The sequence below is a fragment of the Rhinolophus hipposideros genome (assembly GCF_964194185.1).
Source record: "Rhinolophus hipposideros genome assembly, chromosome: 8".
Classification (NCBI taxonomy): Eukaryota; Metazoa; Chordata; class Mammalia; order Chiroptera; family Rhinolophidae; genus Rhinolophus; species Rhinolophus hipposideros.
The window spans coordinates 80,025,280-80,052,410 of NC_138054.1; the positions used below are offsets into that span (position 1 = coordinate 80,025,280).

The 27,131-nt window shown below is 46.0% G+C and overlaps 1 protein-coding gene across 5 annotated transcripts in view; it reads left to right on the plus strand.

Annotated features, from left to right (window-relative positions):
* The window catches only part of LUZP1 (leucine zipper protein 1), an 89,463-nt gene extending 62,826 nt beyond the window's left edge, over positions 1 to 26,637 (plus strand). For all 5 annotated transcript variants that reach the window (XM_081057513.1, XM_081057511.1, XM_081057512.1 and 2 more), the window contains 3 exons: positions 1,293 to 1,397; positions 18,121 to 21,281; positions 22,813 to 26,637. In XM_081057513.1, the coding sequence (XP_080913639.1) occupies positions 18,240 to 21,281; positions 22,813 to 22,959 (3,189 nt within the window). In that variant the 5' untranslated portion in view covers positions 1,293 to 1,397; positions 18,121 to 18,239 and the 3' untranslated portion in view covers positions 22,960 to 26,637. The remainder of the gene's footprint in view (positions 1 to 1,292; positions 1,398 to 18,120; positions 21,282 to 22,812) is intronic.
* Positions 26,638 to 27,131: the final 494 nt, after the last annotated feature.

The following is a 27,131-nucleotide window of genomic DNA, read 5'->3' on the forward strand; positions in this document are numbered from 1 at the left end:
TTTCCCTACTTTTTTCTAGCTATTTTCATTGCTTATCAATAATTCTTTTCAGATCTTATTGGCTTGAAATTTCAGGTCCTTATCTTATTTAAAAAGCTGTTTAAAAAAACTATCACTTTGTTATTTCTCCATCTTAATTGTAGCCTCCTATGTCTGTGGGGTGATAGAGGTAAAGGGTGGATTCTATTATGTGTATGTTATGGGTTTGGTGATGGAGAGGTGGAAATTAGATTAAAGGGACCAGAAGCCTTGGAAGGAAGTCAGAAGGTGGTCTGCAGGAGATGGAAGGGAGGGATGGGTGGCTGTGAGGAAAGAAGAGGGGCACAGTCGATAAGACCATGGACAAAAGCTTTGGCTTTACCACTAACTTAGAAGCTATCTTTCCATTCTTCCTCAAGACTAGGATAGACGAAAGTTTGACCCAGGTCTTCCACTTTTAGTAACTCCTGTAATTTTAGGGGTAAGATTCAGCAGGTTATTAGGCTTTTCAGCTCTCCTGTAGAGAGAAGGCTCGCAATAAAACCGAAGGGTAACTTTGCAAACAGAGAAGCTCTATCTATTTGTAGTTCTGGTTGATAACGGGGTGGCTCAGGACCCTTTTGAAGACCCCGTCTGGGCGGCCACCCAGCGAGAGTCAGCTTGGTGAAGTAATTTTTGAGGTCAGACATACTTGGGTTTGAATCCTGCCTGCCATTTACTAGTAAGCTGTAAGCCCTTGGACAAGTACCTTGACTTCTTGAAATTTAGGTTCTTTATCTACATTGTATTGTTGTTTTATATGAAACATAAAATATGTTGCCCAGGGTGTGATAGATACCCAACAGGTGCTTCCCCGCCTTACCCATCTTCCAGAACATCTTATTTTTAGTAGAATCTGACTTTAGCCCTAAGCTGTTGTGTGACTCACCCTTTCCAAACTTCAGTTTCCTTCCTTAAAATGAGGGCATCGCACTAGTGGATTCTGAGATCCTTCCCCGCTGTAAGATGTCATATGAATTTTTAGACTGTTGAGTGTATGTAGGCCTGTTGATTTAAGGAAAAACGTCATCTACCCTGGGACCGTATCATCTGATAGGAAAGGGGAAGCTCCCTGGGCCAGACTTCTCCCCCGAGAAGGAGAGAGCCCGCTTCCTTCGGGTCCGGATCTGGACTCGGATCCTGCCTTGTCTCTTCTGACAGCGAGCTGTGTAGAGCTGTGTGTCGTGGTCTTTGGGACGCGCTTTTGGGTCAGCTCAGTCTTGGTGCGATTCGTGTTTTACCTATCACTTCCTTTTTGTGTATATTCTATCCAGGTCAAGAGACAACTGCCACAGAAAGACAGAGCGACTGTTTCCAGCACAGTGAGCGTTGGGGGAGCAGCCAGAAGCACTGACGGAAAAGCTTAAATTACCTAAATGGTAAGTATGTTGTACAGTGAAACCTGGCCACACTCATAGAAAAGGCTGTTCCTGCCATCGACCATTTTTCCATCGTTATGAGAGAGGGAGAGAAGTTATCATTTGTTGACGATCTATTCTGAAGCAAATACTATGCCAAGTACTTGACGTGGTTTCTCATCTCATCAACCAGCCAACCTAATGAAGGAAAATCTTTGCATGAAGTTGACAACCTTGAGAAATAGGCCTGGCTGCCATTTACTGAATCATTACCATATTCCAGGCCCAGTCCTATTTGACATACATACCTGCCTGAATATTTATACCAACCCTGTGAGGTAAGTGCTGTTATTGTCACCGTAACAGTTAAATAACTTCTCTAGTTCACACAGGTAGTCAATGGTAGGACTTGATTTCAAACCTGGGTTATCTTCATTGTACTTGAACGTCTCTCTTTTGAGAAAGGTACTTTTTGATTGAGGCAGTGACTGACATAACCTTTAGAAAGCAAAACAAAATGAATAAATTAGAAAAACCCTTTCAGTTGACGACTAGCTCTTTTCCTCGCCCTTTGTGGGTTCTGTGTGCTGGTATGTTATTGGTGGTTGTTGACCCCGGCAGTGGAGAGTACTAATCAAACAGAACAGGGAGTTCCCAGAGGGCTTTGGAGCCAGGGCAAGACTCGGGAGTGCGTTTTCTTCTAAGATGGGAGCCACTGGGGAGTGGAGAAGGTGGTCTTGGTGGTCGGTGGTAGCTGGGTAATTGTTCGAGAAAGGTTCTCGGGAAGGTAGAGCAATAGGGCAACCCGAGAAAGAGCCTGGCAATTGGGTTTTAGGCAGAGGAGTCCTGGGCATAGGAAAGGAATATGAGCTAGACCTTTCACTCTCATGGTCACCGCTCCTGGGAAATAGGCTTAGTTAGGGACGGTGGAGAGCTCTTCTTGAGGGAGTGGGAAACTTCTAGGCAGACTCTTGCCCTGTTAGTTGGTTCAGGATTCTTGTTGTGTTCCTTCCCCTGGAGCAATTTCTTACCTCAGGGAACTGGTGCATGAAATTAATTTCTGGTTGGGTGGAGTGGCAACTGTATTCATTTGTTCATTGGTCTTGCTGAGGATTCTTTAGTCTCTTTTTTATTGGTGCACCAATGTTTTTAAATACACTTGGTGAATGGGGAGGAGGGACAGAGCTAATCCTTTTTATCAGCAAACTTATTCCACATACCTGTTACACACAGAGTATTTTGCTATAAACCGGGGCTTGTGTGCTGCTGACGAAATAGACCACTTTACTGCATGCACTGCACAGTTCTTGGCACTAAGTATACAGCATACACAGCATTAAACAACACAGAAAAAGCCCTTGCTCTCAAGGATTATTTTCTAATGGGAAGAAACAGATAAAAATAAATAACTAGATATTAACAAACAAACAAACAGGTAAATAGATAAATTAGGTCCGTTACGTGATATGTGCTCAGAAGAACAAAAGCAGATTCAGGTGAGAGAGAGTGTTGAGCTGAGAAATTGCTGCTTCATATCAGGTGATCAGGGAAGGCCTCCAATGAGGTGATATTTTAAGCCAAGTTCTGAAAGAAGTGAGCAATCCAGCCAGGCAGGTATCTGGGAGAGAAGCATCCCAGGCAGAGGGAATAGCAGCAGGTGGAAGAGCCCTGAGGTATGGGTGTGACTTGTCATGTCCGAGGCCCCGTGCTGGAGTGGAGTAGTAGGGAAAGAGCAGTAGGAGATAAGAGCAGAGAAGTCATGGGACCCAGATCACGCTGGGCCTTAGGGACAGGCAGGACCTTTGGAGTCCATTCTAAGTGAGGTGGGAGCCGCTGGAGAGCGGAGAACAGGAGTGACGTGTTTTGACTTAGGTTTTCAAGGTTTACTCGTTGCTGTGAGAGAACAGACTGGAGGGTGGGGAAAGGCGGGCGGTGGCCATGGCCGAAGCAGGGAGAGCAGATACGGAAGCGTTTGCAGTGGTCAGTAGTGCAGAGAACGAAGACGGCGGCTCAGCCTTGGGTGGGAGTGGGGGTGGCCAGGAAGTAATGCATTCTGGACATACTTTGAAGGCAGAGTCATTCTCCTTCTCCTTGTAGAGATGTTTGATTGAGCTGTAGTTAATCTGTAGGTTACGTGGATTTGAGGGTATTGTCGGGAACCTGACAAGCGATCCCTGGTAAAATTCTAAAACTGACGGAGCAAAGGATAGGAACACAGTGACCCGTAGAAGCCAGCTTGTGTTCACTAAGAGGGAGTCATAAGAATCCTTGTCTTTCTTTAAGCTTTGCCATGATTTTACTTAAACTATGAAATCAGTACAAGTTTATTATAGGCATATTAGCGAATAAAGAGAAAACCCACACCACCCAGAGAGAATTACCATGTAGCACTTTAATGTGTATCGGGACAATTCATTTTTGAAAAGGTTCCTAGTCTGGGGATCAGGAATGTGCTGGAAAGATAATGTGTCTCTTAAGAGCTAAAATTAGGTATCTAACATTTTTTCATGTGATCCCAAGACAAAGAAAAATTTGCGCTGGCTTGCACGCAGGTATTGTGCAATTCCGATTACTAGATCTGTTTATCTGGACAGGCTGTTTTCAGTGACATTCTGGGGGGCTGCTCTTGGTGATATTTTAACAATTTGAACATCAATTTGGATGAAGACATAGAGAAGACATGCTTATCAGATTTATAGACAGCCAATGGTGGCAAGCTGGAAGGTGTAGGAAACATTGTAGACAATTGAAACTAACTTTCAAGTTGAAATGCAACAAATAGTAAATAATAATTGAAGCTTAAACTTACACATGGCACTTAAGATGGGCCCGGTACTGGTCTAAGCACGTCATGTATGAGCTCATTTACATTTACAGTAACTCTTTAAGGTAGGCATTGAAGCCTAGAGAAGTCAAGTCACTTAGCCAGGGTCACACAGCTAGTAAGTGGCAAAATCAGGGTTTGAATTGAGGCTGTCTGGCTTCACTGTCTGTAATCTTTAATCATGGCGCCGCCGTACTGCCTGCCAAAGAAATAAGCTCCATATTTAGGTTATTAATTAGATTTAATAGCAGTTTATTTGGAAAAAATTCAGTGTGAACCTGCATCCTGGTAATACTGCTGCCAGATTCGTCCCTGCCGTCCTGGGCTTCATTATGAAAACTGGATCGGCCGGGTCATCCTTCAGACCCACCCTCACTCACCCCTTTACCACGTCGCTCCTGTGAGGTTCAGGTCCTTATCCTGCCTCTTGCCTTGGCGGTTACAATAGCCCTCTGGTTTATCCTGCTAGAATGTTCTTTCAGAAATGCTGTTCTGACTGTGTTACTCCCTTGCTTAAGCCCCTTTGTTCCAAACAGGTTGCAAATTTGCTTCCCAGATCCTCTCACAGGCGTGTCAGTGTGTGTTTTGGAGGGTCTACACAGTGGTCTTTTTATTTCCTTTTTTTTTTTAAATGGAATTCATGGCTGCATTTCCCTCTTAGCCACCGTCCTAGCAGGCTGCCACTCACATTATTAGCCTGAACTCTTTGCATTTGCAACCTTTGGCATGAAGGCTACGTGTCTGTCTTAGAATGTAGTGCCCAGATCTGAAAACAGTTCCCCAGATGTAGTTGGCCAGTGCAAAATACAGTGGGACTGTTTCCTTCATAAGGTTCTTACCTTGTCCCATCACGGTATTTAGTGGCTGGGGCAGAAAAATAAAGATGACCCAGCCCCCGCTGGCATAGCTCAGAGCTCAGTAGGGGAATACAAATGCATAGGCAAGGAAGTGTCGTGGGTACAGTGACAGAAGCAGCTACGAGTTCAGGGTGGTGCATTTTTGTTGGGGGAGCTGTTTGAAAAGGCTTCAGAGAACAGGTGCTGCAGTGAAAGAGTCCCCGTCAGAACGGGGCAGGGAGGTGGGAAGGAAGAGGAGCGGGGAGAAAGGTCAGTTCCAGACTTGTTCCTCCTGGGCTTCTGTGCTGTGCCCTGTCTACGCTCCAGCCTTGTCAGTTGCCTGCTCGGCTCTTCCCCTGGGCCTCCCATGTCAGTCCTGCTGAATTACTTCAAGTGCCCCAAGTGCGGCATTGTTTTGTTGGCACCTTGTGCTGGACAGACAGCCGTATAAAATAGCTATAAACATAAAAACACAGATTCCTGATGTGGATCTGCCATCCTAGTAAAAAGTCAAGGCAGTAAAGCAGAATTGTAGTCAAGTGGTTAAATGGGCTGAGGAGGAAAAGATAAGTAGGGTCGCCTACCTTCGAGCTGTCTAGAGATGGCATGAGTTGCCTTGGGAGGAAAGAAGCGTCCTTCCTGTCACTGGAAGCGTTGGAATGGGAGCTGAATAAATAGGTCACTTCTGCATGGAGTGGAGGTTGGATTCGGACACCTGAACCCTCCCAACCTGGAGAAGCTCTGCATGCCAGCGGGGCTACTGACCCTGGGGTTTGCATCTCTGAAATGCATCAATTTGTGATTCTGGGAAGGATCATCTGAGCCCAGTAATGAAATAGAAACACCCAGGCAGCGGTGGTGAGATGTGGACAGCCTAAGGTTTTAAGATAGGTAACTAGAAAACGGTCAGGGTGAAGCTGCTTAAAAATAGTCCTATTTTCCTTTAGGTCCGGGTTGGCAAATGGGCCACAGGCCCACTGCCTGTTTTAGTAAATAAAGTTTAATTGAAACACCGCGACACCGTTTGCTTATAAGTTGTGTATAGCTACCATGGCAGACTTGAGTAGTTGGGACAGAGACCTTAGGTTTTACAAAGCCTAAAAGATTTACTAAAAAACTAAGTTGGATACTTCCATGAATACTATTAAACTTGAAAGTATATGTTTACCAACCCCCTGCTTTAAATGACTTGGGAACAGGAAGTGAATCATGGCAGCTGTGCTGGGAAAGGGTAGGGCAAGTTTGATTATGTTCTGTTTCAGACCTTCCTGGCCCACTAGGACAAGAGGAGCTGTAAACTGCTGGATAGGGCCCCTTGGAACTGGATTTAAGAACTTGGGCAGAAAGGAGCCCCGGATGAGAGACAGTTGGTGCTGTATCTTTCCAGTATGAATTGGAACCGAGCCAGACATCTGTGTGCGTGCGTGCGTGTGTGTGTGTGTGTGTGTGTGTGTGTGTAGTTGGCCTTATAGGATACGAGCTACCCTTCTTTTCACTCGCCTCTGATTGCTGAGGTTTACTATAAACAATTGCCTTCCCACACTCCACCCTCAGGCACAATTAATCACTTCTTTTGAGCTTCCAATGTATATGTATAGGGCTAAGCAAAAAATCAGTAAGAAACCAGGGAGCAAAGGGGTGGGTGCTGTGGTAGGTAAGATGGTCAGAGAGGCTTCTTTACTGTTGGTTTATAATTTGTTCTTTCTGATTCCTTGAAGACAAGGGTGAGGTCTTCAGGATCTCTCTCCAGCACCTGGCAAATGCTGGTGCAGCACAGGTGTTCCATAGATGGCTACTGAATAAACGAATTTCAGTTCGTGGGGAGGCACTGGGAAGAGAGGCTCTACCCCTTCCCTTGGTGGGTAGTCCTGGAGGAAGCAAAGCATTTCTCTCTTTGGCTATACAGTACTCAGGGCCCAAAGGGCAGAGATAAGCGACACTCAACTCATTTTGGATCCATTGCCCTGTTTTCCCTGGGTGGAGGGCTGATCTGAGCCAAGTGCTATTTTTAGAAGGATTCTGCCTGGTGAAACTCACCTTACGTATACATGGGACTTTTCAAAGTGCTTTGGCTGACCTTCTTTGCTGAGGTAGGTTGGTTGATATTCTTTTATTTTTTCCAAGGAAGGAGCTGATGCATAGAAAAATCAGAGACTTGGCCAAACGGTAGCATTCTTTGGAGAATCTGGCTACCTTACTAGCTGTGACCCTGGGCAAGTCGGAGGGTCCCTGTCCCACAAGGTTATCGTGAAGGATGGACAGAATGATGGTAGTGGCTACCGTTTGTCGTGACTGATGCGCAAGGCGTTCTCCTAAGTGCCTGACATGCCTGGGAATTTCCACCACGTGTTCATATAGATGAGAAAACCTCAGAGAAGTAATTTGTTTAAGGTCTGGGATCCCCAGAGAAAGGATTACGTTAAGTACTTCTATATTGGCTGTACTATGGTACTGCTCAGTCTGTGGTTGTCCTTTATTTGTTCCCTTTGTACCTTTTTGTTATTATTGGTCTGTGTATAATCTGAACTTCTCACTTCATAAAAGACGCTTAAGAGTTTGTCGGGAGATGATTTTACACAACGGGAAGACTCCTGGATAGAGAGTCAGGAGATTAAGTTGCTGGAGAAATCACAGTATTTACTTCTGAATCTCAGTTCCTTCATTTTTAAAATAAAGGGATTGGGCCAAATAGGTGACTTTATTTTAAACAAAAGCAGTGGAACTATTTCTTTACAGTTTTATGGGGGAAGCTCAATATGTGATGGAACTAAAATCGGTTGCATTGGTGCATGTCAGAGGCCCAGCCTGCCCAGAGCGCCTCTCTCCGTGCTGTCCCCCATAGGTGACCCCTGAGGGGATTTGCTGAGCACAGGGTGGAAACCAGTGGACTAAATGATCTCTTAGCTACGTTTTGGCTTTGAAATCCCATTCTAAGGAGTGGAAGAAGTTCCATTTTCTGCTTCTTCTCCAACACTTGGTCCAGAATGAGAGCTAGATAGCTAGAGCTAGTGGTGTGGTATTTTTGGTATTTCCATCCCATGTCTATGGCATAGACCTGAAAGCTAGAGGAACAGCGTCCAATAGGGAAAAGCACTGTGACCAAGGCACTGCAGGTGGCACAGGGCTTGGGATGAGATCACTGAGCGTTATCACAGGACCTGATATCTGTGCTGGCTGTGCCTGCTCTTGCCAATTGTTCTGTCCTTTGTAATCCACGAGTAGCTTATTGGCATCGTTTTTATTTTCTTCTGTCAATGGTTAGTGCCAAAGGGCTGACCAGCCATTTGCTAAGTAGGGGGCTCGTTCAGCCATTCGTTCATCAAATTTCAAGCAGTAGTTATGTGCCAGGCTTCTTGATGGGTACTGAGACTATGATGGTAAGAATCATATTGGAGACACCGAGTAAATAAAACTTGATACAGTGCGGTTAAGTGCTGGGTGGGACCAAAACAGCAGACGGGGGGAGCCAGAAAGGCAGGCTCTGATCTGGCCTGGGCTTTTGGAAAGGAGGCGCTCCAGAAGCTTCCAGGAGGAGGTGTTGTCTAAGGAGGTGTTCCTATTTGAAGAAATAAGGAATTCCCAGTCAGGTTAGTAAAGGCCCGGAGGGGAGAGAGTACAAGGGTGTGGGTCTGCAAGGGTGCAGGGCTGCTGTGGGGTTTGAAAATGAGGCTGGAGAGACGGCAGGCCAGGCCTTGAGGACGGACGTTCCATGCCGTGTTGGGAGTTCGGACTCGATCCTGAGGTAGCAAGCACGTTTCAATGCTTTTGGGTAGTGATGTGGGATAGATAACTGTATTTCCAGTGAGTATTTGCTGTATATGCACTGGGCTTAGCTTTTTCATTCCTTGTGCTGTACTGGTTGATTCATGTCAGTTTTGAACAGAACATGTAAAATTGGCACTGAAAGCCAAATGTATAAAAAAAAAAGCAATATAATTCCTGGACTCTACTAATTCAGAATTGTAATTTACAATTGTAATGAGGATGTAAGGAAGTTTAACATTTCCCTCTTGAAAAAGGGACTTGTTTACGAAAACTAGTATAAACTAGTATAAGTAAGATTTGTTGAGGGGAATGTTTCAGTTTCGATAAGCTGGGTTTTTTTTTTTTTAAAAAAACACAACTTTATTGAGATATAATCATATATCTTAAAGTTCATCTCTTTAAAGAGTACAGTTTAATGGCTTTCTAGCATATTTATGAAGATAAGCCGTTTACAGCCCTCTGTAGAAGCATGTATCATTTGTCTTCCAGTAACTTCTGCCAGTGAGGATTCTTTCTGTATTTACTCATTAAAAGTTGGGTTTTGGCCCACACTAGTTTAGTCCCCAACCTCCCCCCATCCTGGGTATAAATTGGTAAAAGGTTTTTTCAGTGTACCACTAGGCAAAAGTCCAAAGAGAAATATTTTTGTATGCAGCACTCAATGTCGGATAAGTGGATGGGTATAAGGAAAAAGGTTTCTGTTTTACAAGAAATATTATGTAAACTTAGGGTTATTTTCCTCTCTGTTTTTGCGAATGAGGAAGCCTGTAGGCTGGGAAAAGGAGGAGGAGACCAAAAGAAGCCAAGATGAGAGGACAGAGAAAGGTGCAGGCAGGGAAGCCAGTGCTGGAGGAAGAAATAGCCCGGGAGGGGCAGGATCCCAGAGGCCGAGGGAGGGAGGCTCTGTGTTTCCAACACCTCCAAAGCCTGGGTGTGTTGTTAAGAGTTGAACTTGAGCTCCATCTGGTGGCTCTAGGCTTAAAGTGTAACCAATGGAAGGGACCTTGGAGTTGGAGGAAAGTGGCATTTGACACCTCAAGTCCCATTTGAGGTTTTTTTTGCCCTGGGTTTTCTTATGGGATCTTGTTGAGTCAGTTTTTCTCTCACAAATGGTGGCTGTTTTTTCTTATGGCTTAAACCGTGTTCCCTCCCTCCTTAATCCCTGGCTGTAAATACAATCTTACCAGACTACACCACGCCGGTCCCCGTACTGTAGCTGTCATCTACTGACCCCCTGGGTCACTGCCCCTAATGTCTCAATGATTTCAGCTTCACATTTATTATCACTCTTTCCAACAGTAGTTCTGTTCGTTTGTGGAGCTTTCAGCCTACAATTCGGTGGTCCTCGCAACACTTTTGCATCTCAGATATTTCTCTCTTCCAATGGCCTTCTTAATGCCCCTTTCCGACTCCCAGCAGTCCCATGACCATACTTTTGTTTTGTTAAGTTTTATTTTTTAACTAAGGCCATTTTTTTAAGAGTAGTTTTCTGTTCACAGCCAAATTGAGGAGAAGGTCCAGAGATTTTCCATATACTCCCTGCCCACCCCCTCCACGGCCTCCTCTATTATGAACCTCCCCCCCAAAATGGTACATTCGTTTGAACTCACATTCACAGCTCAATCGCCCAAAGTCCGTAGTTTACATTAGGGTTCACTCGTGGTGTGAGGTTTGGACTGACGTCTGACCTGCATCGACCATTACCGTATCAGACCGAGGACTTGCGTGGCCCTAAAAACCCTCTGTGCTCCGCCTGCTTACCTTAGTTTCTGACGTGATCAATTACTGCAGCCCCGTGGTAACTGCGGTTCCCTGAAATCCCTCTGATGACCATCTCCTGTTTTTCTAGCTCGTTCCTGACAGTACCCTGACTCCAGCAACTCTTCAGTCCTCACAGATACCTTTAGTCTATTGGTCCTGTTACATTTTCACTGCTCTTCACGTGTTCTTAATGTTCTCCTCTCTCTTTACTGAATGAGCTGAAGTTCCCTTGCACGCACCCCAGATTCCCACCTCTTTTGCTGTGTTACACTCACAAGGCTCCAATCCTGGTTCAGTCCAGCTCGGCTCTGTCCACTCTGCTTTCATCTGGTCAGCTGAACAAGACTGGATAGAAAAGTCCAACCTTGCCGATTGACCATGGTTTTCAGTGGGGCCCTTAGTATTGCCTGGCAGTCGTTTTATATTTCCTATTCATCTTGATGACCATTTCTGAAACCCACATTGTCACTTTATGAAGACCTTGCTTTCTGCATCAGTGAAAAAAGCAAAAACAAAAAAAAGTTCTCAGAAGAGTGCTTTCCTGGAAGCCTGCCATTATGTCTACCATGTTTCCCCAAAACTAAGACCTAGTCAGACAATCAGCTCTAGTGTGTCTTTTGGAGCAAAAATTAATATAAGATCTGGTCTATAATATAAGATCGGGTCTTTAATATGATATGTGATACGATGATATGATATGATATGATATATGATACCGGGTCTTATATCAGTTTTTGCTCCAAAAGACGCATTAGAGCTGATTGTCCGGCTAGGTCTTATTTTCAGGGAAACACGGTACGTTTCCATCTACCCATTAACACACACCTGTGTCCATATCCCCTCCCTCCTGCCTGTTACCAAGATGAACTACCAGTGTTCTCCAGTGCTGCTGCTTGTACTTACCTCCAGAGACCCCTTTAGTCTTATACCCAAGAACATTGCTCCATCATATTTCCTCCTCTTTTACAACCTGTCAATTTTCCCCTTTTTCCTGGATCATACCCTATCAGTATGCCAACATGCTTTCTCCCCGTCTTAAAACACCTCTTGACACCACTTCTTCTGTCAGTGGCCTACCTACTTATTTGCTGTTTTTTGGGGTTTTCTAAAGCAGAATTCAAAAATTCATCGTAATTTTTATCTGTAATTTATCTCATTTTCTCATGAACTCTTTCTAATAAAGCTTTCACCTCTATCCAGAGTTGCACTTGTCAACTTTCGTGTTGTTAAATTCAGTGGCCACCTGTGTCTCTTTGGTGAGGTGTCTGTTAAGGTCTTTGCCCCATTTGTTGATCAGGTTGTTAGTTTTCTTACTGTTGAGTTTTAACAGTTCTTTGTATTTTATGGATAACAGTCCTTTACCAAATATGTCTTTTGCAAATATTTTTTCCCTAGCCAAGCTGCTTGTCTTCTCATGTTCTTGACATTGCCTTTTGTAGAACATGTTTGTAATTTTAATGAAGTTCAGCATATCAATTACAGTCGTCCCCCCCCCCCCAATATCTTCAGTTTTGCTTTCTGTGATTTTAGTTATCCATGGTCAACCAAGTACAAAAATATTTAATGGAAAATTCCAGAAATAAACAATTCGTAAGTTTTAAACCGCGAGCCATTCTGAGTAGCGTGATGAAATCTTGCGCCGTCCAGCCTTATTCTGCTCAGAACGTGAATCGTGACTTTGTCCAGCATATCTAGGCTGTATACGCTCTGCCCACCTATTAGTCACTTAGTAACCAACTCAGTTATTAGATCCACTGTAGAGGTATCACAGTTCTGATGTTCACGTCACCCTTATTTTACTTCATAAGGGCCCCAAAGTGCAAGAGTAGTGATGCTGGCAATTCAGATAAGCCAAAGAGAAGCTGTAAAGTGCTTCCTTTAAAGGAAAAGGTGAAAGTTCTCAATTTAATAAGGAAAGAAAAAAATAATAATATGCTGAGGTTGCTAAGATCTACAGTAAGAACAAATCTTTTATCTGTGAAAAATGCCTAATTTATATATTAAACTTTATCAGTGTTATGTATGTATAGGAAAAAAATACAGTGTCTGTATAGGGCTTGGTACTATCTGTGCTTTCAGGCATGCACTGAGGGTCTTGGAATAGATTTCCCATGAATAAAGAGTGGACTACTGTATTTCTGTCATGGCTCCTGCTCTTGATGTTACATCTAAATGGTCATGGTTGTACCCAAGGTCATCTAGGATTTCTCCGGTTATCTTCTAGGTGTTTTATAGTTTCAGGCTTTACATTTAGGCCTGTGATCCATTTTGAGTTAACATTTGTGTCTAGATTCATGGTTTTCCATGTGGATGTCCATTGGTTCCAGCCTGTTTGTTACAAAGACTATCTTAGCTCCATTGTATTGCCTTGCTTCTTTGTCCAAGATCAGTAGACTGTATTTACATGGGTCTAGTTCTGGGCTCTAATTTTGTTCCATTGAGCTCTTTGTTTGTTCTCTCAACAGTGCGACACTTTCTTGACTATGTAGCTTTATAGTAAGTTTGAAGTTGGGCAGCATCAGTCCGTCTTGGTTCTTCTCTTTCAATATTGTATTGGCTGTTCCGGGTCTTTTGCCTTTCCATGTAAAGATTTGTGGATATCCACAAAAAATAACTTGCTGGGACTTTGATTGGTATTGTACTGAATCTATAGGTTCAATTTGGGAAGAACTGACGTTTGGAAATACTGAGTCTTCCTATCCATGAACATGGAGTATTTCATTTATTCTTTGATATCAGAGTTTTATAGTTTTCCTTGTATAGGTCATGTACACACTTTGTTAGATTTCTACCTACTGGGATGTATTTCGTTTTGGGTGGGGTGCTAATGTACATGGTATTGTGTTTTGAATTTCACGTTTCACTTATTCATTGCTGGTGTATGGGAAAGTGGTTGACTTTTGTATGTTAACCTTATATTCTGCAACCTTGCTATAATTGCTTGTTAGCTCCAGGAGTCCTTTTGTTGATTCATTTGAATGTTTCTACAGACAATTATATCATCTGTGAACAAGAGTTTTATTTCTTCTTTCCCAACCATACACGTTTCTCTTGTCTTAACTGCATTAGGTAGGACTTGTAGTACGATTTTGAGAAGCAGTGGTAAGACTGAACATCGTTGTCTTGTTCTTGATCTTAGTGGGAAAGCTTTGAGTGTCCCACCATTAAAAGTTTTGGTTAGTTGTAGGTTTTTTGTAGATGTTCTTTATCAAGTTGAGGAAGTTCCCCTCTATTCCTAGTGTGCTGAGAGTTTTTGTCATGAATGGGTATTGGATTTTGTTAGATGCATTTTGCATCTGTTGATATGATCATGTGATTTTTCTTCTTTAGCCTGTTGATGTGATGGGAATTACCTTCATTGATTTTCAAATGTTGAACCAGTCTTGTATACCTGGGATATATCCCACTTGATAAAATTGTTTTTATACGTTGTTGGATTAGATTTGCTAATATATTTTTGAATATTTTTACATCTGTGTTCATGAGAGATATTGGTCTGTAGTTTTCTTGTAATATCTTTGGTTTTGGTATTAAGGTAATGCTGGCATAGAATGAGGAAGTATTCCCTCTGCTTTTAACTTTTGGAAGAAAATGTAGAAAATTGGTATAATTTTTCCCTTAAATGTTTGGTACAGTTACCAGTGAACCCATCTAGGTGGACCTGGTGCTTTTTGTTTTTGAAGGTTATTAATTATTGATTCAATTTCTTTAATAGATATAGTCCTATTCAGATTGTCTCTTGTGTAAATTTTGGCAGATTATGTCTTTCAAGGAATTGGTTAATCTGTTAGGTTGGTGCAACAGTAATTGCAGTTTAAAAAGAAATAAAAAATAAAAGTAAGTAAAATTTTCCATACTAAAAAGAGTAAAATAAAACGTATGAATTTAATTTTAATGATGTATTTTGTTTAACCTAATAAAGCCGAAATACAATTATTTCAACATAAAATCAATATAAAAATTTAAAAAAGCAATTGCGGTTTAAAAGGTTTAAGATAATTGCAAAAAACGCAGTTACTTTTGCACCAATCTAATAGGTTATCAAATTTGTGGAGACATAGAGTTGTTTATAATATTTTTTAAAATTATCCTTTTAATTTCCATGGGATTTGTAGTGATGTCCCTTCTTTCACTTCTGGTATAATTTGTATCTTTTTCTTAGCCTGGCAAGAGCTTATTTATGTTATGATCTTTACAAAGAACTAGCTTTTGGTTTCATTCATTTTTCTGTATTGATTTTCTGTCTTCAATTTCATTGATTTCTGCTCTAATTTTTATTACTTTTCTCCAGTTTGGTTTTAATTTGCTCTTCATTTTCTGGTTGCCTAACACGGAGCTTAGATTAGTGATTGTAGATACTTGTTCTTTTCTAATATATGCGTTCAGTGCTATGAATTTAACTCTAATAAACATTGCTTTTGCTATACCCCACAAATTTTGATAAGGTTGTATATGTTTTTATTTTCATTCAGTGCAAAATATTTTTAAAACTTTGAGATTTCTTCTTTGACCCATGTGTAATTTAAAAGTGTGTTGTTTATAATCTCCATGTATTTGGGGATATCCCAGCTATTTTTCTGTTATTGATTTCTAGTTTAATTTCATTGTGTTTTATGGCCTAGAATGTGGTCTATCTTGGTGACTGTTCCATGAGAACTTGACAAAAATGTGTATTCTGCTGTTGTTTAAGTTGTCTGTACTTTTCTATTATATCGATTGATTGATGGCGGTTTTCAGCATCAATATATCCTGACTGATTTTCTGCCTGCTGGCTGTGTCCATTTATGATAGAGTGGTATGGAACTCTCCAGCTGTAGTAGTGGATTCATCTGTTTGTCCTTGCAGTTCTGTCAGTTTCTGTCTCGTGTATTTTGATGCTCTGTTGTAAGACACATACATAATAAGGACTGTTACGTCTTCTTGGAGAAGTGATCCCTTTATCATTATGTAATGCCCCTCTTTACCCTGGATAACTTCCCTTGCTCTGAAGTTTGCTGAATTTAATGGAGCTGAAATCAATGGAACTCTTCCAGCTTTCTTTTGATTAGTGTTAACATGGTACAGCTTTCTCCATTCCTTTACTTTGTAATCTAGATGCTTCTTTATTAAAATTTAAAATGGGGTTTGCAGACAACTTATAGTTGGGTCTTGATTTTGGATCCATTCTGACAATCTCTGTCTTTTCATTGGTGTATTTAGACAATTGATGTTTGAAGTGATTATATAGTTGGATTAATATTTACCATACTTGTTATACTGTTTTGTTGCCCTTGTTTTTTTGTTCCTATTTTCATCATCTACTCTTTTTTCGCCCTTTGTGTCTTTAATTGAGCATTTTGTATGGTTGCATTTTCTCTCCTTTCTTAGCATATCAAACTATTTTTTAGTAGTAAATTGTCATTTTCTATATCCACTTGTCGAATTTGGGGTGGGGGGAGCAGTTTTCTCTGTGAGCTCAGTTCTCTCGTGGATCTAAGAAGATTTGGTGATTTCAGTTTTTTCAGCTTTTTACTTATAAGGACAAAATGATGACTTCTAAGCTGCTTACATGGTGGACTAGAAACTGGAAGTTTGCCCTGCCTTCTCTATGCTTTTTACTTCTTCCCTGCCTTAAATTGTTATTTTTTATTGTAAAAAATGCATAACATAAAATGTATTATCTTAACCATTTTTAAGTGTACAGTTCAGTGGTGTTAAGTATATATTCACATTGTGCAACCAATCTGGAACATTTATCTTGCAGAACTGAAACTCTCTTCCTGTTAAACAACAACGCCCATTTCCTTTTCCTCCAGCAACCACCATTCTACTTTGTTTCTATGAGTTTGACTACTCTAGATACGTCATATAAGTGAAATCACACAGTATGTCTTTCGTGACTGGATCATGTCACTTAGCACAGTGTCCTAAAGGTTCATCCATGTTGCAGCATATGTCAGAATTTCCTTCCTTTTTAAGACAATAATATTTCATTGTATATGTACATACCACATTTTGTGTATCCATTCATCCATTGATGGACACTTGGGTTCCACTTTTGACTGTTTTGAATAGTGCCGTAATGAACATAGGTTGTGCAGATCTCGCCGAGATCCTGCCCCTCCCCCAATTAACACTTGTTATTATTTAACTGACTCTGTTTGCGTTAGTTTCTTTGCTTACCATTCCTTCTTGCATCTCATGCCTGCTTTAAAGGATCAGTTTGTGTCTTCTAAATAGTTCTTTTAGTGAGGGTCTGTTAATCAACATTTAGGTTTTTATTTTCCTTTTGTAGGTTCTCATCTAGGTGCAGATTGAATTTTGGTTGGGACTTCGCTTCCTGGATTTTCATTCCATATCTTTTATTAACCCTTGAAAATTCTTAGCTAGTAGCTCTTCAAATACCACCTCTCCCCGTTCGTCTGTTCCTTCCTTTTGGACCGCTTTTCTGTTTCTGTTCACCTTGCTTTCGCCTTTCAGTTTTCAGTGCTGCTGCCCGTCGTAACTTGGTATCTTTCCAACCACCACCTCCTTATTTGCACCTATTTGCTATTTTCCTCTCCACTTCCAGCAATTCTCTTTGATTACTTTAAAAAGTTGTCTGATCTTTGTTGATAGCATCTTGTTATTGTCTCGTTTTTGATTCCTTCTTTTGACCCTAAATACTGGAATGTACTTAATTTGTGGTCTCTAGCCTGTCATACTTGGATTCTGACTGGTGTAAACCTCCTTTATTCAGTCATAGTAAAAGATTGGTCCTTATGTATGTGTTTCGTAATTTGGAATTGTAAACTCAGGTTCAGCAGGAACTCAATAGGGACTCTCTCTTTCCAGAGTATTTTTATTTACCTCTTGTGGGCTTCCCAGGTATATTATCGTTTTTAGGTTAGGTTCTCAGTGAGAGCAAGTCAATACCAGACCATTCAAGCACTGTAAACTTGAACTCTGAACTTAAGTGAAGGCCCGAGATGATAAATTCTCAAGGCATACGGTCCTCCCTCTCTTCCCTGATAGGTCGGTCCTGTTATCTCCCAGTGTCAATGAGGTGAGTTTTTTTCACTCGTCTACTTCTTCTCCTACAGTTCTTACTAATCTTAGGGTTGTTTACTGCCTTGTTACCAAGAGCTTTCCGTGCATTATCTCAGAACAGTATTGGAGAGAGAGATGGTAGGTATCATTATCCCCATTTTACAGCTAAGTAAAACCACTTCCAGCAGTCACCAAGGCTGTTTCCTTAGTGATTTATAGAAACGTTAATGACTTTCCTGAGATTATGCAGGTGGCAAGAGGTAAAGATTTTCTTACAGCCCGCCATGAGAAATGAGGCATTTTTCTGTGTCCTTTTGCCATGTTCACTGGGGGCATTCTTCACTAGAATGAAACTAGACAGCAGCTCATCGGCAGCCATAAAGCACCAGTGTTATCCTGCAGGTCTGCTCAAATACATTCATTCAAAAAATGGGAGCGCTTGCTATGTTTCAGGCACAAGAATAACATGTGGGAGCTCTTTTTACAGCTGGGAGCTGAAGTGCAGATGTTATATTTGCTGCCTGACATGCTTTCTGCTTTCTTTCCGTAGACGGATAATGGTCTCCGGCTGCCAAAGAAGGTTGTGGGCGCCAAGAGAAAGGTAACCACCTCTCAGGCCCTCACGGGGAGCTGGATGCCTCTAGGAGCCCACACTGGCTGACAGTAGACATGGCCGAGTTCACAAACTACAAGGATGCTGCCTCCAGCCGCCACCTGCGGTTTAAGCTGCAGAGTCTCAGCCGCCGCCTTGACGAGTTGGAGGAAGCCACGAAAAACCTCCAGAAAGCAGAAGACGAGCTCCTGGAGCTCCAGGACAAGGTGGTTCAGGCGGAGGGCAGCAACTCGAGCATGTTGGCCGAGATCGAAGTGTTGCGCCAGCGCGTGCTGAGAATCGAAGGCAAAGACGAGGAAATCAAGAGGGCAGAGGATCTGTGCCAGCTGATGAAGGAGAAGCTGGAAGAGGAGGAAAGCCTTACCCGGGAGCTGAAGTCGGAGATTGAGCGGCTCCAGAAACGAATGGCCGAACTGGAGAAGCTGGAGGAGGCTTTTAGCAGGAGTAAAAATGACTGTACCCAGCTCTGTCTGAGCCTGAACGAGGAGAGAAACCTAACCAAGAAAATCTCCTCTGAGCTGGAAATGCTCAGGGTCAAAGTGAAAGAACTGGAATCTTCTGAGGACCGCCTAGATAAAACTGAGCAGAGTTTAGTGTCCGAGTTGGAAAAGCTGAAATCCTTAACTCTGAGCTTTGTAAGTGAGAGAAAATACTTGAATGAAAAGGAGAAAGAAAATGAAAAATTAATAAAAGAGCTCACTCAGAAACTGGAGCAGAACAAAAAAATGAACCGAGATTATACAAGGAATGCTTCTCACCTCCTGGAAAGGAATGACCTCCGGATTGAGGACGGAATCCCTTCCACGCTGCCGCCCAGAGAATCCAGAAGGAAGGGCACTCTGGACTATCTCAAGCAGGTAGAGAATGAAACAAGAAACAAGTCCGAGAATGAAAAGAACCGAAATCAGGAAGACAATAAAGTCAAAGACCTTAACCAAGAGATTGAGAGACTTAAGACGCAGATCAAACAGTTTGAATCTCTGGAAGAAGAGCTTAAGAAAATGAGGGCCAAAAATAATGACCTTCAGGATAATTACCTAAGCGAACAAAATAAAAACAAGCTCTTAGCCAGCCAGCTGGAGGAGATAAAACTACAAATCAAGAAGCAGAAAGAGCTGGAGAACGGGGAGGTGGAAGGGGAGGACACATTCCTGCCCAGCAAAGGCAGGCCCGAGAGGACTAAGTTCAGAGGCCATGGGACAGAAGCGACTGTGTCCAAGCACACGTCTCGGGAACTGTCCCCTCAGCACAAGCGGGAGAGGCACCGAAACAGGGAGTTTGCTCTCAACAATGAAAACTACTCCCTGAGCAACAGGCAGGGTTCCTCTCCCAGCTTCACCAACAGGAGGGCCGCCAAAGCTCCCAACACAGGGGCAGGTACAGACACTGGGACTCAGGAGACGAGGAGAACTGAAGAGCGATTCGCATCTGGCTCCTCTCAGAGCGAAGGGAAGAGGTCCCGGGAGCAGCCGTCCGTGCTCAGCCGCTACCCCCCAGCTGCTCAGGAGCACAGTAAGGTTTGGAAGGGCACTCCCAAGCCAGGTGCTGAGGGTGGGCTGAGGGGAAGAGTCGAGAAGACGACACGGACATTTAGCGATAGCACCCCTGGCCCTGTTCCCAGTGACATAGTGGGCAGAGGTGACAAGGCTTCTGACCCCTCCACGGAAGCCCTCTTTGGCAAGAGGGGGCAGGGGCCCAGCAACGGCAGCCAAGTGACTCAGGCCGCAGACGCCGGCAGTTCCAAAGCTGTTGGAACTCTGGCCTCATCTCGAAGACCCTCCTCAGAAGGGCTCTCGAAGGGCAGAAAGGCTGCCAGCGGCTCTGAGGCTGACACCAGTTCCCCAGATGCCAAGGCTCCACCTTTGTCCAAGTATCCGTACAGCTCCAGAAGCCAGGAGAACATCCCGCAGGGCTTCTCAGCTCCCAGTAAGGAAGGCGGTGATCCACCCACAGCAGTCGTGATGGACGACAGCAGCCAGCACGAGGCCCTGAGGTGCCGAGTCATCAGACCCAGTGGCCGAGTGAAGCCAGACTCGGATGACGACATGGACATGGCGTCTCTCGTGACCGCCAAGCTGGTAAACACAACCATCACCCCGGAGCCAGAGCCCAAACAGCCCCCCTCGAGAGAAAAGGCCCCATCTCGAGGGGGCCTCCGAACTGCCCTGTTCGAGGGTGATAAAGACGTTGGGACAGAAAATGAATCTGTGAGAGCTGTCAGAGCCCCCACCACTGCTGCGGAGTTCCCAGAGGCCCATGGTCCTGTGGTGAAAAGCCAGCGGCCCTTCAGCCCCAGAGAGGCCTTGCGGTCTAGAGCTGTCATCAAACCTGTCATCATTGATAAGGACGTGAAGAAAATCATGGGAGGCTCTGGACCCGAGGCCACACCGGAGAAACATTCCTCGGCCTCCAGCGCAGGGCCCAACAAGGTGACGAGCAGCATTACCATCTACCCCTCGGACAGCAGCAGCCCGAGGGCCGGCCCGGGCGAGGCCCCGCGGGAGAGGCACACGTCCACGAGCAACATCCAGGTTGGGCCCCCCGAGCTCACATCGGTCAGCAACCATGTCAGCTCCCCCTTTGAGCTCTCCATTCACAAACACGACATCACCCTGCAGTTCCCAGAAGCTGAGCGAATGGGCGAGGGGCCCCTGAAGAACAGGCCTGAAACAGTGGTCTCCCGGAGCAGCATTATAATCAAGCCGTCGGATCCTGTGGAGAGGAACCACCACGCATCCCCCGCGGAGACAATCAACTGGAAGAGCCATGGTGCCCCTTCAGAAGGGAGCGCTTCAGACGCCAGGCATGTTACTCTGCGGAGCGCCTGGAAGAGGAGACGCGACCTGAACTCTGCAGAAGGCCCTTCCACTCGAATAGGGAAAAGTGTGGAATCTTCCAGTGCCTACGCCCAGAGGTCTTCCACAGACTCCTCACACCTCTCTGAGCAGGGCGCTCGAAGGGTGGGAGACGCAGGGGACGCCCCCGAGCTCCCCTCCAGAAGGACCCAAAGTAGCCTCACCGTGTCCGAGCTGCTCGCTCGTCGGAATCGTGGAGGAGACGCTGTCACGGCCGCAGCCTGGAACCACTCGGCTGGCATGGTAAGTCCCACTTCTTTCCCTTCCGCTGGCCAGACCTTTCTCCTCTGCGCCCGCTGCCCTGGCCTGTGTGACTCAAGGTTATGGAAGCGGCGGGGATGGGAAACACTGGGCAGTTCAGAGAACGGGACAAGAAGGTGAGGTTCCCTTAATAAGGTACTTTGAAGAAAGTATTTAGTAGAGAGCAGCCTGCGTTTCCAAAATCCTTTCCCTCGTTTGTCTCTTCCATTTGTCTTCCCATGTGAAGGCCACACAGAAAGGCCTCCACTCTCCTGGTGGCTGGAGCAGCAGCTAGAAGCACAAGAGCAGCTGCAGCTGCTGGGAGCTCGGGGTGAAAAGAGGAAGCCTGGTGTCCTTCCGTGGAGCGGAGATGGGAGCCGGGAAATGAGTCCTTGGCTGCCTCAGTTCACATAGCACACCTTTCGCCAGCTGCAGGCACGTGGGGCACGTAGGGGAGGAGGAGAGCACGGCTCATGCCTGCTTTATGGGCCTTCTGCCCGGGCCTCACTTCGTTTGCCCGAGACCCCCGTCAAGCCCATTCTGTCAGCTTGAGAGCAGGGCTGGTTCTGTGTGGCTCATTACATGACAGGTAAATCCAGAGCCCTGTCCTTATTTGAGGGTCATCGGAAGGGGAGACCCCTGGGAGCATCTTTTAGATGTGGAGCCTGTGGTGATGAGACATTTTGGATCTAGTCAGCATTCCCTTCTTTTAAACCTGAAGAGCCCTGTAAGTCTTTACAGGGTACTTAACACCTGGCAAAGCACTTCCCCACCCACTTACCTCATGCAGGTTCTCCAGCAGCCCTGGGGGCAGGTGTTCCCATTTTTTCGATGTAGAAACTGAAGGTCAGAGACAGGAAGTGCCTTACCTAAGGCCACCCAAGTGAATTGCTGGAAGAGCCAAGATTTGACTCCAGGATTCCCGTCTTTAAATCCACTTTCCACCCCACCAGCCTTTCTCCCATACTGTGTTCCTTGATCTGCATTTGCTGGGGAGGACCAAAGCAAACATTAAAAAGGCGGCCTGCAGACGTCTGGTAGAGCAGTGGAGAGAGCTGGGTGTTTAGCCCCCGAAGCTTCGGATGTCAGAGGACGAGGCGCAGGAATGAGATAGGAAAGGGAAGGCACAGGAGCTGTCCTGCTTGATTCCACAACTCCCTGCCTCCCACCGAGGAAGTGGCTGTGCCCCTGGGACGCCTGCAACTGCATGTGCAGGACTCAGACCGCTGGCTCCTATTTAGGGGACGCCCCCGTACCCCCGCTCCTGGCCCTGTACTCTACAGGGACCCCGTTTGTTGTGCGTCCCCATCTCCCCTAGGAGTGCCCAGCAGCTGGTAGTGTGTAGCCGACTCGGGGTTCCAAGGAACTTTCCTGTGGGCCTGTGCCCAGCTCTAAGCCTGTCTTCGCAGTTCCTCTGTGGTCTGTGCTCTCGCCCCTGGTCAGGCTGGAGAGCACCTTGGGGGAGGGAGGGAGGGAAGCTTCGTTACTGACGATATTGTCCTCCACAGCTCACTTTTGTCATTTACTGGCACAGGAGGAAGGCGACGACTGCACACTCAATGTCCACAGGCGACTGCACAACGCCCTGGAACTGCCCGCGAAGCAGGGGCTGTCAGAGCCAGGGCGAGTGCGGCCCGAGGACCGGTTACGGCCCAGCAGGCCCTGTGCCGAGGAAAACTGAGCCGGCGGGGTGAGGTCTGTCTCCTCGGCTCTTCCACCTTCCCGCCCTGCGAGGGATTCAAGGCCAGTGAACCAAGCTCGACAGCAGGCCTTGGCTGGGACCGGCAGAGCCAGGCTGGCTGGGGCTGAGGTCATTGTGCCAGTTGGCCAGAGGGGATCAGAAATGACAAGCTGGACAGTCACCCAGGCCCGGCCTTCCCTGATTGATGCATGAGTCCTCCCTCCTTGTCCCTATCCCCCAGGTAGGATGGGCCACTCTGGCCCCCAAATGGGGAATGCTATAGAAACCCCTTCTAGACCCACCACACAACAGCAGCTCCTCTGTGTGGTTAACGTTCTGATTTCTTAGTCTCCTCTCCACATCCAGGCCACTTCGTCTGCCCTTGGGGCCCAAGTACCTGCACACGACTTACCAGCCATCAGCTCCAAGGAGGGGGCTTCCTTTCCTTTCCCCGTTGGTTCCTCAGACTTACAGGAGGTCTGCTGCCTCGCGGGCTGTGGGACTGCCCTGTAGGCTGAAGCTTCTCTGACCGACCCCCTTGCTCACCATTTCTCTGGGGGCAGAGCACACGGGTACCCACCTGTGGGAATGACACCCTCCCTCCCCCACGCCCAGCTCTCTGCTCACCTCCGAAGGCACCTGGCAGTGCACAAGCCTCATGCTCCTCCTTCCCTGGGCACCAATAATGCTGCTGGCCTTGCCTACTCCTCTCTTGTGGCTGGAGACTGCAGCTTGATGTCGTTTCCACCATCGGAACACTCCCGGACTAAACTGGGCCTGACCCAGCCTACTCTGCCTTCTGGGAAGCGCCCAGCAAGGGGGAAAGGGGCAGCAGAAGCGACTCCCCTTTACTCAACTCCACAAAGCAATAGCTCCACGAAAGGCATGGACTCTGTTCCTCCTCCTTCACCCCCACCGAGGGGGTATCGCACTTTACCAAGCTGATCATTCCTACAGGAGTGGGTCCGTGATTTCTGCAAACCAACCGTCATGACGACTTCATGGGAGGAAAGGCAATACACACCCATCAGAGGCCACAGGTTTATACAATTCAAAACGCAGCGAACTTTTCAGGAAGCCACATAAATAAAAACATTAGTTTTCATATACCATTCACATGGGGAAGTTAAAAACCATGTGTTCTTGACACTGCTTTTCCTGTAGCATTTTCTTAAAGAAAGGATCCCCTTTCAAAGGCTACCTTTATGAAGCAGACACTGTTCCTTCATAGTGAAAGAGAGCGTTAGACTAGGAGTCAGGAAAGCTGGATTTTCTTCATGGCTCTGTACCTTCTGTGTGACCTTGGGCAAATTATTGTCCCCTTGGGGCCTCAGTTTCCCTATCTGTAAAATGAGTTCTTTGAAATGGTTTCTGAGGGTCCTCAGTTTGGCATTCTAAGATTCTTCCCTTCCACTGCTTTTGATTGCTTTCCTGAACTCTTATTCTTTCCAGTTTTCCACACATTATTGTGTCATGAGGCTGAGCTCCGAGATACTCCCTGGGCCTCATTTTTCCAGCCTGTAAAATGAGGGGGTGAGATTAGATGCTCTCCGCGGCTGTTTCTGGCACCGACTTTGCCCGATGCCGCACAGTACCTCCTGGCTTCCAGGCCAGGTACTTTCCGTAACAAAAATTGGTGTGTCTCCTGTTCCCATGCTGAGTTGTCTTTGCTGCCTCCACTCGGTGTGGGAACCAGAGCCCATCCTGCCCTCGTCTGTATCAGACGTGGCACCTCTGGAGGCTCGGGGAGCACCTACCTTACCTTCAGGGACATATTTCCACTTTCAGGAGTTTTGCCAACCTAAGGGCATTGTCACGGGCTCGCCTTTCCTTCACATTGCTGCCTCAGATGTTCCACTTCAGATGCTGTTTTCAAAATCTCATCCTGCTGCTTCTGGGTCACTGGCCAGAAACTAGCTTGCTCACGGCCACAGCCTCTCACTTCCAGCCTCCCCGCCATTGTTCCCTGCGTGGCAGACCTGAGAGCAGAGAAGAAGCTGACCTCTGTGGTGGTCAGCTGAGTGTGTGGGAGACCGGGTCTGTGGCTCGTCTCTGCTGGTGGGAACAAGGGCGCCAAGCCGTGCCTACAAAGCCTCGCCAATCATTCCTTGTCTTTGGGCGTCGGAGCCCTGGATTCTGGTGCTGCAGCTCCAGGTGCCAAGATCTGGATCTTTCCACAGCTCAGCAGAACCAGCATCTGCCACTACCCCAAATGCTCAGTGGAAGGGGGACAGCTGTGGTGCCCTCTTGCTGGGGCTACCTTAAAATCTGAGTGCAATAGGGTGTGATTGTAACCGTTATTTCAGGATATTTTCTTTCATCTGCACACTTTCTAGAACCGCTGTAAAATAGATTAAAAAAAAAAGTCATCAGTATTCAGAAAACATTCGTAATAGCCAGTGAAGGCTGGAGTCTCAGCTCCCTTGGGCTTCAAATGGCTGGCAAGGAAGGCTGGCTCTCAGATTCCAAAGTTGGAAGGCACGTTCCTGACAGGCTATCTAGGTGCGAGCTTCTGGACCTAGGCAGAGGCCTCCAGATAAAGACGAGTCCTGGTAGTTGAAGAGTTGTCTAATCAAGCCAAATATTCCGTCCCAGCCAATAACCCCACTTTGATGACAAGCCTCTCCTGCAGCTTGCTTCTAACTCAACCTTACTGGCAGGTGTGTGGTTGTGAGAGGGTTCCTAGTGGGAACGGGAACCTAACACTCCAGAGTTGGTTGGAGGAAGTAGAGCTGGCTAAGTGCCGGGAGCTGGCCTCTTCCAACTGCTGTCGCCTGTCTCTTGCCACTCTGATACTAAAATCTGCCAGAGAAAGCTGCAGGGGTGGGGAGCAAAAGGAAGCCGTGGCTGTTTTTGCTCTTGAGCGGCAATGAAACAGGTCCAGTGTGGGTTCAAGGGATTTGCAGAGGGGCCGGCGGAGGACTCCACTCCAGCCTGGGCCACAGGCAAGCTTGCACATAAGCCCCTCTCACGGGGTGTGGGAGAGTCTGTAGTGATCTTGGGGTTGTCATCCTGGGGTAGTGTTAGGTCTTTACATTTAGTGGGTTAGTGCCAAGTGCCGCCACTTCCCAGTGAAGGACTAAGGACCCAGCCTGCAGTCCCCAGCTGCCTTTGTTGGTGTTCAAGACTGCTTTGGAAGCGCTGCTTTTAGGGATTATCTTTTAAATACCCCGAGTAGGGAACAGGGTTCGCCTCAAAGCCTCACAACCAAGATCATAGGAAAGGGGCCCTATTTTCCTGCTGCTTCACAGCTCAGAACATGTACTGAATGGAATGTATTTTTAAGAGAATAAAGTCTATTTTTTTGTATTTTAGAGATTGGGAGGGCTAGGGAAGTAGCCCTCAAATAAACTGTACTGCATTTTAGGCCCCTTTGCGAAGGGGTGTCAGTATGTCGGTCAGCACACGTACTTGCTTAGGCAAGTGTTCGGGTCTCACCCCTGCCCCTTCGAGTCTCGGGGCAGCAGCTTCTCCCACATTCCTGCTCCAAGCATGGGACCAAGGAGGCCGGACCCTGTCGATGGAAACCAGGGCAGAGCCAGGAGCAGTGACTCAGGGCTCCTTGGGTGCATGTGTATAGTGGAAGCTGCCTGTCTGCATGTATCCTCTGGCTCCAATGCTGTCTGTCGGCTCTGCAGCACAGTATGTAACCAATAAAGCTCCCTCGTTTCCATGTGCTGTGTGTGTGACTGAGTCAGTGGTGCCATTTTTGTTGATGTCATCTCTGCATACAACTGGTTTCTTTCCCATGCATTGGTGCAGCTAGTATATTTCACTGTAAGGACTGGAAACATCCGTAGCTGAGGCTTAGGAAAGGACATGCCCTGAACCCGGAACTAAACTGGAGTTAGTCATGTAGCAGCTATTTCATTGCTACATTTTATTTCCAGGCTAGTCATCACACGAAACAATCTGTCTCGAGGTGCCTATGCCATTTAAAAAGAAAAAACTTTTAAACGCACCATGGAACAGACACCGTAAGCCCCGAGGTAACGATAATGGCCGAGTGAGGCTCCCAAGTCCACACGCGCACACTGCATGATGCTGTCCCCCTCCCATCATTACACCCCCTGCCCCCATCCTGTTGTGCACATTTCCCCATTGCTGTCACTCATTCCAAGACGGGGGGGGGGGGGGAAGCCCCCTCCGTCTTCATCTTCCAGCCAGACCAC